Raw genomic sequence first — 13,540 nt, forward strand, 5'->3', positions numbered from 1 at the left:
CCTTTGGGTGCCGCCCCCCCGCGGCGGCGCGGCCCGGCCTTCTCCTCCCCTCCCGCTGCCGCTCCGCCCCCCCGGCAGGGGGCGCCCAGGGCGGTGCCCGGCGGGGCCGGGGCGGCGGGGCCGAGGCACTTCCGGTCGGCGGGAGCGGGGCCGCGCCGCCATGGCGCTGGACGCGGGGCGGCTGGAGGGGCTGAGCCTGCAGGAGCTCAGCGCGCTGCTGGACGATGAGGAGCGGCTGCAGGGCATGGCTCGTGAGATGGAAGAGGTGAGTGGAGCGCTGCGCGGCCGCACCGTCGGGATGCGATTTGCCCTCGGGGCGCCCCGGGGCTCGGCCGCCCGTTCCTCTATTCTCCCCTCCGTCCTCCCGGCCTTTGTGCGGCGGCCGGGCCGGGGGGGGGGCTGACAGCGCCTGCCTGCTGCTGAGGAGCCACCGCCGGAGTGAGGGTGGCACCGGGTTTTTCCCTGTTTATTCCCTGTCGTTTTTTTCCCTTGTTGGGTTCCCCCCCCCTCCCGCCCTTTCTTTTATTTCCTTCCTTATTTTGTTCCTGTTTATTCCCGTTTCCTCCGTTTAATGCAGCCCTTTTTTCACTCCTGGGACAGCAGAAGGGGTTCTGTCAGGGTGTTCTGGCTGTCCCAGCCCTCGGACCGTGAGAAGAGCGGCTCTGTGCGGGGCTGCCCGGCCTGCTGCTGCTCCTCTGCTCTCGGAATGTCTTTGTCAGCGTGTCAGGCTCCGAGCCGTGCGTCTGGGGCTGCGCTTGTTCACGTTAAATAGAAGCCCGTGTGCTTCGTGCTGCTGCCTTCCTCCTTTATGGGTTTTTCTGTGTGCCACTGAACACTGTATTACTGTGTTGATGGGGTCTCTCCCAGCAAACATTCCTAAAAGATTGGCCAGCAGCAAATATGAAGCAGCTTACGTGAAGGTTTTGAAAGAAATGTTCTCTGTTTCTCTGGCTCTTGTATTTATTCCTTTTGTTTTAATGTAAAGAAGTCACAGTGAAAAATTCTTGGAGCTGTAACCCTTTTGGTGCTTCCAAGGAAATTGTTCTGGGTGACCTCCAAGCAAACTGCTGAGGAGTCACAGGTGGGGCGGCCCTGCAGGGTTGGGCTGGGGCAGGAAGGTGACCCAGGGATGTTCTCGCTGTGCTGTCCATCTTCTGCCCTTTGTGTAAATAGATTTGTGCATTGAAGCTGAGTGTAACGGCTTCTCAGAATAGAGGCTTATATGAAAACTTAAGAAACTGTTGAAGAAACTGATACTGCTGTAAAAGAGTAAAGCGTGGAAAGACCTTAGCGATGCTGGTGGGTTATTGGGAGGCAGGAGAACCTTTCTGTGTAAAAACAAAATATTTAGGGAAAGTCAGCAAGTTGTAATGGGCTTTAGCTCAGCGCAGATGTGGCTTTAGCTGGGTGCAGTATCACTGATTTCATGTAATCTCTGTCCAGGTATACTGGTAGATGGCCTCGCTCAGCAGTCTGCTTGTTTTTTGTCAATACGTGCTTCAGATTAGATCAGAAGCAGCAACAGACTCATAACCTCAGTACAAAGATTCTCTCTTACTGCAGAATTAGAGCATATTCACAATGTGACCCTCCAGCTTTCCTCTTTAGTTGGCAGCAGAAGGCTTTTAAATTGTAGAGTAAAGTTCCCTGGGCCTGAGGGAATATTTTGTGGTGTTTGGAAAGTGTGGCTAGGTTTGAAGGTATTTGAGCTGTGTGGAAATACAGCGACATTACTGTCTGCTGTAATCCTCTTTTATTGTGCACGGAGGCTTTTAGTAGAGCCTGTCCAATTCAGAAGTGTTTGTCCATCTTGGAAGTGGCCATTCTTGAATGCTTCATCCTCATTCTGTTTTTGCCTTCGTTGAAGTTTTTGCTCCTTGGCTTTGTGCTGCTGAGTTCCAATTTTGCACGTGAAGTATGCAGCAGGAAGAGGGAGAGGGAAATCCTGAGCATTAAGGAGGAACTGTGCTGATTTCACTGCTGCTTGTGTAGAAATCTCGTTTTCGGTCTGTATGTACCTTTGTCATAGGGTTGTTCCAAAGTCCTTAAATTGATAACTTAATTGGGGCACACTAACTAAATCGTGACTCCTGAGTCACTCCTTTGAGGTCACTTGTATTTTCGGTGGCAAAATTGGAGAAAGCTGATTATTTCGTAATGGAAGAAACCTTTGTACTCCTTGTTGCAAGGGAAACCCAGCTCAAAAAACTAATGTTTTGTTCACAAAGAGGAGGATTTGGAAAATCACTTGGCTTTCTTGCTAATAGCTAAAAATAGGCTCTTTCCCAGCCCTAAAGGGAGTGTGCAGCACTTGAGCAGTATTTGTATGTGTCATCACGGGGGTGTATGCACATATCTATCTCTATATATAAAATCTGTGTGGCTGTGCACACATATATATTTCACTGGGGTAATATGTCTGTACAGTGTCCTGTGCACCATAGCCCCAGGTATGTGAAAACAGCGCATCAAAGAGCTTAGCTGCTTTTTCTGTCTCTAAGGTTGTTTTTGAAGCCTCTGGGCTTCCAGCTCCTGAACAAGGAACATCTTGTCTATTGGAAAGAGGAAGGAAGCCAATTGTCTGGTACTCCCAGGCTTTTAAAACGGAGGAGTTTTTGTGATAATCCTTTGAGCTTAATCTCTGTTGTACATTGACAGGATTCATCTTCACGAAATAAAAGCACATTGTTCATAAAAATCAGTCTCAGCAAGTTTGTGATGTGATACTCGTGGTGCCTCGATGAATTTCTGTGGTGAGAATTGGTTTTCTCTTGACCTGTGCTGGAACGTTGCTTTAGGAACAGTGCAGCATTGTGTTACTGCATGCTCGAGTTCCGCTGCCAAAAGTTGTTTGCTTTTCAAGACCTTAATTATGTGAAATGGAGTCATCAAAAAATGTATTGCCTTCCTCTTGCTCCAGCATTTCGAAGTACACTGGCAAGCACAGGAGGGGTTTTCAGTGTTATCCTATTTTCAAAAACTGTTTAAAGAAGCAGGGGCAGTGCAGAAAGTCTAAGTTCAAACTGTGAACGCGTGCCCGGATTCCTCATCCTGCCCTAAAACCACATGGTGTAAGTGGTTGTGTTCTTGTTTGCCAAACGTGAAATTTAGCTGCAGAGTTAGGGTTTAGACATGGTGACAATGACTGCGTTCTGTATTCCAGCAAAGCATCTGATGATAACCTGCCTGTGTGTAAAGGCACCGATTGTGGCTCTGTGCAGCGCTTTCCTCGGAGCAAACACCGAGGAATTGAAACTCGCCTCTTAACCTTTATTTCCTCGTTTTTAAAACCAGTGCGTACGTAAGTGGGAGACCTAAATTTAGGAAATCTAATTACTTTGGTTTATGTATCAATATTTTACCAAGCTGATGCCGTTAGGAGCTGTATTATCATTCAGTATACCAGCATTTGATGAAAAGCTCTCATACATTTTCTATACCAGAAGTCTTTATTCTCCCCCCTGCACCTGTTAGCTCCTATTTCAGGGTTTAAATTGTCTCTCCAAATGTGCACAGTTGCACTTCTGCAGTGTGACAGCAAGCTTTGTCCCTAAAAAATGAAAGAAAGAATGTGGGAATGATAAAGGCTGGAAAAAGACCAGAGAAACCTGAAACGAAAGCGTGGATGTCTGCTATCTATAAAGCAATCAAAATGGAACAGTTTGATAGTTTGTTTGGGTGTTTGTTGTTGTTGTTGTTTTTTAATTTGTAGCTCCTTAAGAGACTTCTTTTTGAAAGTATCAGCAGGTGACTTGGGCACTTTTTAAGCATTTGAAGATTAGAAGGGGCTGCAGAAGCCCAGAATTTGGCTCTGTTAACCTTCCTGTGCATGCAGTTTGGTCTCAGAGTGCTCCACTCAATCCATCTGCCCTGTTTGCCCCATTCAGGATTGATGAGGAGACCTCTACAGTAAAAAGGAAAAAAAAAAAAAAAAAAAAGAAAAAAAAAAAAAAGAGTAGTGCCATCATCCTGTCTCGTTATGTCTTGTGATTCTGACTGGTATTTTTCATCTGTTGAAGATCAAGGTTTCCTGCTTGCTGAAGTGCTCAAGACCTCAAAGTCTCGTTAGCAATTCCGCTGGTTGTGTGCTGTTTGCTTGCTGCTTCCGTTGGGCAGGTGAACATTCGATGCAGTGCAGCAATTCCCTTCTGTATCACATTTTTTGTCACACAACAGGTCTGACAGCAAAATAACTCAGGTTGGATTTATTCCTTGCCTCTCTGGTTGCAGCTGTTGCCCTGGGCTCGTGAAAGCTGTGAGGCGATGCAGAGGACTTTCGTTGTGCCTCACTGATGATCTTAATGGGCTGATCATGCTGCACTGCTCCTTTGATGCTCATGTTATTTTGTAACTGTGTGTTTGTTGGTTTTTGAGTCTGTCCGCTCTTTGAAAGTTTTTCTTTAGGGCTTTTTAGGTTAAGTATTTGCTTTTCAGATTCCTTGAATTTACTCCTAAGTGTGGCGGAACATTTGCAGGAAAGATCTTTAAACTGAATTCTCATCCATGCCAGATATGATTCTGTTTTTAAAAAAATATGATTGTATTCAGGTTGCATTGGTTTGTTCTACTTGTTAGGAACAGAATTTCATCCCTCCACAAACTTCAAACTTCTTGCCATGAGGTGAAGCATTCAAACGTCCCATACAAATGAGTGAGTCTTCACCTTTGCTTTGGAAATAAGTTGTTTGGTTTGCCTTGTGATTGAAGGCTTGCTTCTTCTCACAGTTTTAAGCAAGATTCTATACAAGTGTCTCATCTGTTCAAAGGTCCATTTTTTTTAGAAAAGAAATGTGACACAGAGTCCAATGCTGAAGTGAGGACACCTGATCATGACGTGTGAATCCTGTTTTTGATCAACTTCTGCAGAAAAGTGTGCCCTTCTTAGCAGCTTGTGGAAAGCTTTGAGTCACTAAGTCTTGTGTAATTTCAAGAAAACTAAGAATATGTCAACTTTTCTTCTATTTTAAACTAACCTATATTAGGCTTCCACCTAAACATGCAATAGACCACGAGGGTTCGATGTCAGTAGGTAAGGGATAGCAGAGGGAATTGCTCACTGTTACACCTAGCTGGCTCACCTTTGCTTGTTTGCCATTAAGCCAGGTAAATATGTCTTTACAAGTGCTGTCGTAGTACTGGTTGTTCCATGTATTTACAAGATATATCCTGTTATGAGGATATTTATTCGTCTTTACAGATTCATCATGCTGTAGAAGTCCTTCAGAAAGTCCTTGTAGAAAGCTGGGTGTTTGTTTCGCCATTCACAGGCTGACCGAGGACGTCAGTCAGGGTGCATGAGAGTTACTTGAGCTTCATCTCACTTCAGGAAGCTTCTTCTGTTACTCTGCCTTTCTTCTCTTTTTTACAACAAATGATTTGAGCAATTTCCTTTCCCTGGGAGTTGTACTTGAAACGTTTATAGATTTGTGTATCTTTCATTCCACCCTTTTTTCCTCCAGCAAAAATGTACCTAATGTCATCGTCATCCCAGAGAAAGATCAAAGTCCACCCATAAAACTGGTCCTCCCAGGCTGACTGCACAGCCGCTTTGAAATGAGAACATCAACCTTACCAGCTGAGAAAATGCAATCACCAGATCAAATCTGAGTTGCTTGAAGGAAGTTGTTTGCTCATTAAAGAGCTGAAAGAGGAGCGGAGTCAGAAGGCGTTAATCTTTTAGTGCAGTCTTTGGCAGTTCAGAAGGCAGCTCAGTAACAAAACCCGTGGTGTAGGGATGTTGTTTGGTAAGAAGCTGGGTGTCAGTCATTAAGCTGTGAAATAGTGTGCTTTTTGGTTCCATTCATAATAGTTAGAAAAATATTGTAAAAACAGGGACTTCAGCTTTTGAAAAGCGAGTCTAGCAGAGTTGGATCATGTGGGAACAAACACACGAAAGCAAGCGGTTTAATTCATATTATTTTGCATTGGATTTGAAAGTGAGAAGAGAGAGTTCTCCTTTTATTCTTGGAAAGTGTTCAAGTTAGAGACAAGCACAGAATTGGAAGCTGTTGAGGCTTGATGCGAGAATCCTGAGAAGACAAAACAGTGTTACAAAGCCAGTTTCTCCCATTTGTGCAACTTGGGAACAGAATTGTGTTTTGATTGATGCAGTCTTTAGGACTCAGTATTATCCTTTATCCTTTATGATTTTTTTAAAGTTGTTTTGCAAGAACAGGGGAAAAGAAAGTGTAACTTTCGTATTTCAAGAGCAGTATCTGGGGCCAAAGGTGTATCTAAGCCAAATTTGAAGTTAGCAGATTAAAGTGGCATATAAATGTTCCTAAAGGAAGTGCTTTTGAAGATAGGGTTGTACACTTGGGTAGTATTTTCACCTGCTGCACCTACCAGTGCCCAGAGTGCCAAGAATACCTGAGTTCTGATCCTCTCACTTTCAGGGGCTGTCAATAGCTTGTTCGGGTTTCCTCTTTCTCAAAGGTGTGGCACTCCTGTATCAGCCCGTGGCTGTGAAAGGAGGAAGGCACTGTGTTTTCCAGTTCTATGCTGTACAAGGGGCGTATTGATGTAGGAGGTCACAAAAAGTGCACCAAACATGTCATTGATCTTGAGGGTGGATTAACAGAATCTGTCTGTTGTGCCATGGGAAAGTTGTCCCACTTGTTGAGTCAGACTGAAATTGGATCCCTTGCTTTTTATTCCCTGTTTTTGTTGGTTTTTTTTTTCTGTCTGAATCTTTTAATGAATCTAATGAGACATCCAGGGCAGACTTCTCCAAACCTGACTTTCCCAAAGCTCATGAAGGCTGCCTTGATGAAATTGTGAGCATGCGTAGGTATGAGCAAACTACAAGAAGTCCAAAAGCATCATTTCAGGTTCAATACAGTAATGCTGACTTCACAAATTGCTTATTTCTGCCGTTCATATTTTGAAATTCTGCAGTTGTCTACATAACCATTAATGCTACTTAATGTTTGCACTGTCATTTCATGCACCTTTCTTCTTGCAGGCCCAAAATGTTCAGCACAGCAAGGACATGACACTCGCCAGCAACCGCAGCCTGGCAGAAGGCAATCTTCTGTACCAGCCAAAGTTGGAGTCTTTGAAAGCAACTTTGACTCAAAAATATCAAGAGCTGCAAGTCCTTTTTGAAGCATACCAGATAAAGAAAACAAAATTAGGTAACATTTTCTGTTGATTATGATGATTGGCTGTTCTATAAGTGAATCTAAAAGCTGTTGTGTGCTTTGTTATTTTTGCATGCTCTCATTTTTAGCTTTATAAGTTAGGGTAACAAATGAAATGTCATTCTCACAAAGCTCGGAGCTGGATCATTGCTAAGTATCTGTTACACCCAGAAACACGCTGTGGATTCTTTCTGTTCCTGCTGTGGTTACCTAGCTGTTGTTGTCTAAACAACTGAATTTGTCCACCTTGTTTAAAAGCAAAACACAATTTGAATTCTCTGTGATTAGTCATAAAGCAAACATTCTTGTGTTTAATGTTCTCATTCCATACGGAATTATGAAGTATTGTGCATCTGATACTGCACTTCTGAAAGTGATTTCTTTCGTTATTGTGAAATTAGAATTCTATAAAATTAGAATTAAATCGCAGCTTTGTAGCACTGTGCCTATATTCTTAAACTACTTACATGTATTTTCTCACTGTAGATCACCCCAACTAAAACAGTAGAGTATACTGTTTGTACATACACACCACAGACAATTTCTGTGCTTGCTGACACTTTATAGCTTCATTTAGAAGTCACATACAAGCAGCTGTCATTTATTCTTCTTTTCATGCCATTGCAGACAGACAATCCAGTAATGCCTCACTGGAGACACTGCTAGCGCTCCTTCAGACCGAGGGGGCTAAGATTGAGGAAGACACAGAGGTAAGGAAAGGACAGTACATTTCAGGTCTTTCTAACCATTAGTGAAGACTTTGGGTGTACGCAGCTGAAGCACGCCATTGAACACGTAATAATCTAAAGGGATGTTTTTGAAAATATGATCTGGTCTTTGCTTTGAATGTCATTAACAGTCATTTGATTTCAGTGAGATTTCTCTGAGTAATTTTTTGCTCTTGAGCTCTTTGAAGTTTAAGAAGATGCTGTTTTTCAGCAATGAAAGCTAAACCCTCTTAGTTCCTTGGCATTGCCTTCAAACTAATAACGAATGAATGTGGAAATCTTTTTAATGGTGTCTGCCTGGTGTATGTATTGATCCATTACAAATGTCAATTAGTAACCTAATGAAAGACTGTGCCTGTAATGGTTTGTAGGATGAGAGGGCTGACTTTGCAGCAGTTCTGGTGGAATATTCCATTGTGATTTCAGCGTATCTGTCTAGATGCCAGTGGTCACTGCTTGCTGGGATTTGAGTGCTTGATGGGTGGTTTATTTTTAGAGCAGTGGAAGTGATTAGTTTTGTTTGCAGATCTGCCTGTAGGACATTCTCTATAACTACATAGCATCAGGGGAAAAGATCTTTTTGGCCCTGAGTTGTGATTACAAAAAGATGTTCCCAGGACAAGTTGAATTTCATGATTATATGTGTGGTCACGTCTTTTCATTATTAGAGCATCATTTACCCAGAGGTTTGCTTTGCTGCAAGTAAGCATGAGTCTTAAACCTGCCTTAGCAATAATCTGCCTCCCTGTGCTGAGTTCTCCATGCTTCTGTTGGCATTGCAGGCAGTTCTAAACTGTGATTCAGCTTTGCTGGCAACCCGGAAAGCTGTTGCACTCGATTCAGTCCTGTCTCTGATGATCAAGGGAATGATCAGAGCTAAATTCAGATGTTCGTACTGCTGTTACTTCTGCATAAATTTCAGTAAAACTGGTATTTAGCTCCCAGTGCATCTGAGTAATAACTGCTTCAAAATTCTGCTCACAATTCTTAGCATGCTCATCGTTGTGCGCGTGCAAATGGAAAATCAGAGGCAGAAGGTTATTTTTAGGCTGCAAGCTCTTTAGATTGTCTTGGAATGTGCTGTTTTCTAAGAGGTTATTCCATATTTGACAGAATATGGCGGAAAGATTTCTTGATGGTGAAATCCCACTGGATTCCTTCATTGATGAGTACCAGAGCAAGCGAAAGCTGGCTCACCTGCGGCGGGTGAAAATTGAGAAGCTCCAAGAGATGGTGCTGAAGGGACAGAGACTTCCGCCGGCGCAGCCTCAGCCGCGGGCAGCCGACACAACACCAGCACCTCAAGATTCCTACACTTCGGATGCAAACCCTCCTCCTTCAGCTGCACCCCGACGAATACCTCCCCCTCCACCTTCCATCCCAGCAGGACGCTTTCCTACTCCGTTTACTGCGGCTGCCAGTTCAGGACCAGCTGTTTCTTATCCAGGTGCTCCGTATCCTCCTCTCCCACCTCGAGCTGGAGCTCAGGCCGCGAGTCAGGTGCCACAGCCAGGCTGCCCATCTCAGTTTGTACCACAGTATCCTCCAGCTCTTCCCCAAAGACCGCCTCGCTTTCCACCACATCCTGGTTTCATCCTTCAGTGAATATTTTGGTGCGCCTGACTTACGTATTGGTGCTTATTGTTCCTTTTTCTCCCCCTGTCAGAGACTTAATGTAGGCAGTGGAAAGCCTCTATTTTTTTTGCACAATGGAGTATAAAATTTGAGCTCTGGCACAGAGGTCTGAAATTGTGTCTAGTAGATATTATTGTTTTCAAATATCAGTGACAACGAGGATTTTCTAGGAAGGTGGTAAGGGCTAGATGTGCAAGAGTGCACAGTGGATTTCCTGAGGTTATAAATCTTTCTGAATTCTTTAGTGATGGCAGATCAGTGTCCTGTTCTGTTCTGGTGTGTTCCCATTGCAACTGGGTATGCATGTGGCAAACCAGGAGCTATTTGTCTCCCTAAAGAATTCTCTGTCAGTGCCAGTGTTTGTATGGTAACAGCCATATCTGAATCCTGGGTGAAGAGTTTTAATGGACCTCAATAGCAGCTTTTGCAGTGCACCCAGACTGTGGCAGTTCTGGCCAGGTGCACAGCCAGCTCACTGAGGTGAAATGTTGTCGGATAAAGTTCTTTTTAAATATTGAAAGTTACAAGAGTTTTGTTTCTACATTTCAGTTGTTACCTTAGACTTTTCACAATAAAAGTCCACGCTCTTCCCGTTCCTAAATAGCTGATATCCTGAGAGTCCTGGTCTCTTAAAATTTAACTAAATTGTACAACCAGTTCAGAGTTCAGAGAGACTTTAACAGGTATTTTTATTTCTTTACCTACTAAGACTTTCTTACAGTTGTTTTTTTTTCCTCTTCCATACCCTGCATACAGAAGTGATTGTTTTGTTCTTTTAATTTAAACTGGTGCTTAGCTTTTGATATCATGTGATTCCAGGAATCTAGGCAGGGTATTTTCTTAATTAAGTATTGGATTTTCATATCATGTAATTCCCCACAATTTCATTGTGCAGTTCTTGGCACGCTTATCTATTTGGAATTTGCAGTTAATATTTCTCTGTGAGAAGTCAAAACAGAAGGTTTTTGAGTTCTGTGGTTGCTATTTGCCTCTTATATAATCTGTTCTTGGCTTTTTATGCCACCAGAGGGGGCGGCTTCCTTTGGCAGGACGTTTCATTCTCGGTATGACTCTTGAAGCCTAAGGTGCAGGTGCGTGCTGGTAATTGAATCCTGCAGTAGGGGAGGCAAATCTCAACACTTGCTGCTCATGCAGAATATGACCACAAATTAACTGTCACTTCTGCAAAAAAAACTTTCGACTACTTCATTGGCAGTTTAAGAAAGGCATCATCCAGAATTTGTCATATATCTTCTCTGTTAGTTAAAACACTTTCTTATCATTGTCCTGGAATACGCTGCATAGTTTGGAAGACTGTACTACAAACAGCTTCAGTCAAAATAGAACATCTGATCTTGTTTTTCTTTATGTGAGGCCCTAGATTGTCCCTTAATTATTTCCCCTGGAGTGTGGTGGTTGCAAGCAAGTACTAATCTGAAATTAATCTCATAACAGGAAGCTGTCTGTTCCGAAAATACAGTTGTTTGGCTTGCTTTGCCTTCTGATGACAAAGGGCAGAAGGCTGGTCACTGTTACTGGCATCTAAACCCATTCCCCAGTGTAGATCTGGAAAGTTTCTGTAGATGGGGGAGTTTGTGAAGCAACGTGCATTGGATTTGTTTGCAAAGTGTGTTTTCTCTGTAATCTAGTGATGGTACAAGACGTGTTTTTTTAAATAGTGTAATATCTTCTTTTCTTGGTATTATTTTATCATTGAAGCTTTGTGTAAGCATGGTTAATTATGACACGTTTCAAAACAATTTTGCTGTGCTGTTAGTGCTGGTATTTGGATGGCAACTGTTGTGTCTGAGTGCTAAACATAAATCTGCTGTAGAAAGGATTTGTGTCCTAGGAAGAAGAAAGGTGGCTGGGAGCTCCTGGGGTGGTGACTGAGTACAGAAATCCATACATGGAGCCTGCTACACCAACTCTACAACACTCTCCTATCAGTTTTGCTAGCATTTAATAAAATCAGCCAGGTATATTTTACACTTATCCAGTGCCAACTTTTTTTCTGAGAGTTGCAGATCCTCAGAAGTCACAGAGGTGATAGGTAAGTGTACTCTGATTTTGCACTGCATTTTGTGTACCTAACTTTATTGGTGTTAGTAGTTCAAAAATATTTTTACTACGTGTTAAATTTTCTGTCTTTTGGTAACTTTTGTGATAACGAGACCTTTCAGGGATACTTTATCTAAAAACAAACTCTTGTGCTAACTAAATACAGACGAAGTTAATGCAGTTTTTCTGTCGGAGGGCAAAACAATGCACTGTTGCGTATGCATGTGGCTGATGTGCCTTAGGATCACTACCTGTGATTGTAATACTAGGATATTTTATCATTTGAATAGCCATTGCTTAACTGATTTAAGGGCTCTTCAAGAGCACTTTCTTCTACAAAACTCTCACCCTTGTACTTTAGGAAAAAACTGTATCTGCTATTTGTAAGCTTATAGTTGCCTTCACTGATGGGTTAGTTTGAACATAGGTGATATAACTAATGTGATGTTTCAGTTATAGCAATCCCATAACTGAAATCCAGCTGCTCACAGAAAATGTTTTGCCATTAATTGCGTGTGGATGCGCACAAACTGTACATATATACTTGACTGCTGGTGATGTTTAAGGGTATAGGAGAAAAATGATTGTGGAAAGCTGTTTAAACCCTTTCAGAAACACTAATGTGAATGAGTCGGGCAAGAAGTGTGTCAGTGGTTTAAACTGTTGCCCTTTGACAGCTTCTCCTTCTGTTAGAGCTAATCAAATCTGCTATGGCTAGGATGTTTAGGACTGTACTAATTTGCACTGTTGATAAGATAGATTATAATGCCATAGGCAAGCAGAGAGTGGGGGGGGGGGCTGGCTCAGTATGCTTGCCAAAATATATATTATGTTGTCTCGAGGATTCTTAATGTCTGCTGCAAATAGCATATACTTCCCCAAAGCAATTGGAGTGGAGAAAAATCTTTTAAACATGATGTGTAACACGGCTTTAGAGTGTTGGTAGCATTGAAAATGCTCTGTTTGGATGGCATTACTTTTGCCAGTCTTTTTGTATGCAGATTTTCTAAGTTATGACTAATTCAATTATATGCAGATAGGGTTGTTGGTTTGTTTGTTGGGTTTTTGGTTGTTTTTTTTGGGAGGGGGGTGTGTGTTTTGGGGTTTTTTTGAAAATGATCAGCATTGAAGGGCTCAAACTCCAGGATGAGTTCTCTGCACTTCTGCGCTGTCCCTTGGACGTTGGGTCTGACTGAGCTGATCCACGTCGGTCATTTTTGTGCCACTGACCCTGGAGGGACTGTTTAGGATAAGAGCTGTGTGGTTCCAGGAGGCTGGGCCCTGGGCACAGTCGCTCATGGGTGGCTGAGTGCCCCCATGTCCACAACCTCAGCCTCCGCCTCTTTTGGACTTCTTTGCCCTCTCAAACTGGAATGAAGTAGTGCTCACATAGACAATTTGGAGATACTTGGCAAACGTTGAGTTCAGAGGAGGCAGAGTTGTCCTGCACCTGAGCAGTTCCTCTGTGTAATCCTGGACAGTCGAATATGGGGGCAATTTTATATGCCTGGCGAGTTGTGAAATGTACAGTGGATTTGTTTGCATAATAAGTCTTTCTGTAATCTACTGTGGTCTGATTTTAAATAAAACATCGTATCTCTCTTGGTGTCACGCTCCATTGTGGCTTCATTTAATCATGCAGACCCATGTTTTTTAATACTAATGATGTGTGTTTTAGCAAGATAACAGTAGTAGGTGAACGCGGAACTTAAATTAGCAGGAAAATAACTTCATAACAAATCCAGTGCTCGTGTTCTCATCAGTTGGTTACAGTGAGTCCACTTGGTGTGTCACTGATGATGGACAGGTATACTCAGATTCTGTGCATCTCAGTCAAAGCAAAGTTGGAATCTTTTTTTTTCTCCTGCCATTACCTAGAATGGAAGCATCTAAATTCTTGCTCTGGGAAAAGGGGGAAGCCTGCTTTTCTTTTGTTAATGGAGGAAAAAGAATTCAGCCAAGTCAAGTTAGGAG

The 13,540-nt window shown here is 42.9% G+C and overlaps 1 protein-coding gene across 1 annotated transcript; it reads left to right on the forward strand.

Moving 5' to 3' along the window:
• The first annotated feature begins 50 nt into the window (after positions 1-50).
• VPS37B (VPS37B subunit of ESCRT-I) lies at positions 51-13,172 on the forward strand. The gene is made up of 4 exons (XM_085238428.1): positions 51-265; positions 6,965-7,136; positions 7,770-7,852; positions 8,984-13,172. The coding sequence occupies exons 1-4, from the start codon at positions 161-163 to the stop codon at positions 9,473-9,475; spliced, it is 852 nt and encodes a 283-aa protein (XP_085094554.1). The 5' UTR covers positions 51-160; the 3' UTR covers positions 9,476-13,172.
• The last annotated feature ends 368 nt before the right edge of the window (positions 13,173-13,540 follow it).

Source organism: Meleagris gallopavo, chromosome 17, assembly GCF_905368555.1.
Source record: "Meleagris gallopavo chromosome 17, MGAL_WU_HG_1.1, whole genome shotgun sequence".
Classification (NCBI taxonomy): Eukaryota; Metazoa; Chordata; class Aves; order Galliformes; family Phasianidae; genus Meleagris; species Meleagris gallopavo.

Bases quoted from the DNA above. Each gene is read 5' to 3' on its own strand.
- VPS37B (XM_085238428.1), top strand. From the start codon at position 161: ATGGCGCTGGACGCGGGGCGGCTGGAGGGGCTGAGCCTGCAGGAGCTC. The intron at 7,137-7,769 runs GTAACATTTTCT...ATGCCATTGCAG, and splicing joins GATAAAGAAAACAAAATTAG to ACAGACAATCCAGTAATGCC. The intron at 7,853-8,983 runs GTAAGGAAAGGA...CATATTTGACAG, and splicing joins AGATTGAGGAAGACACAGAG to AATATGGCGGAAAGATTTCT.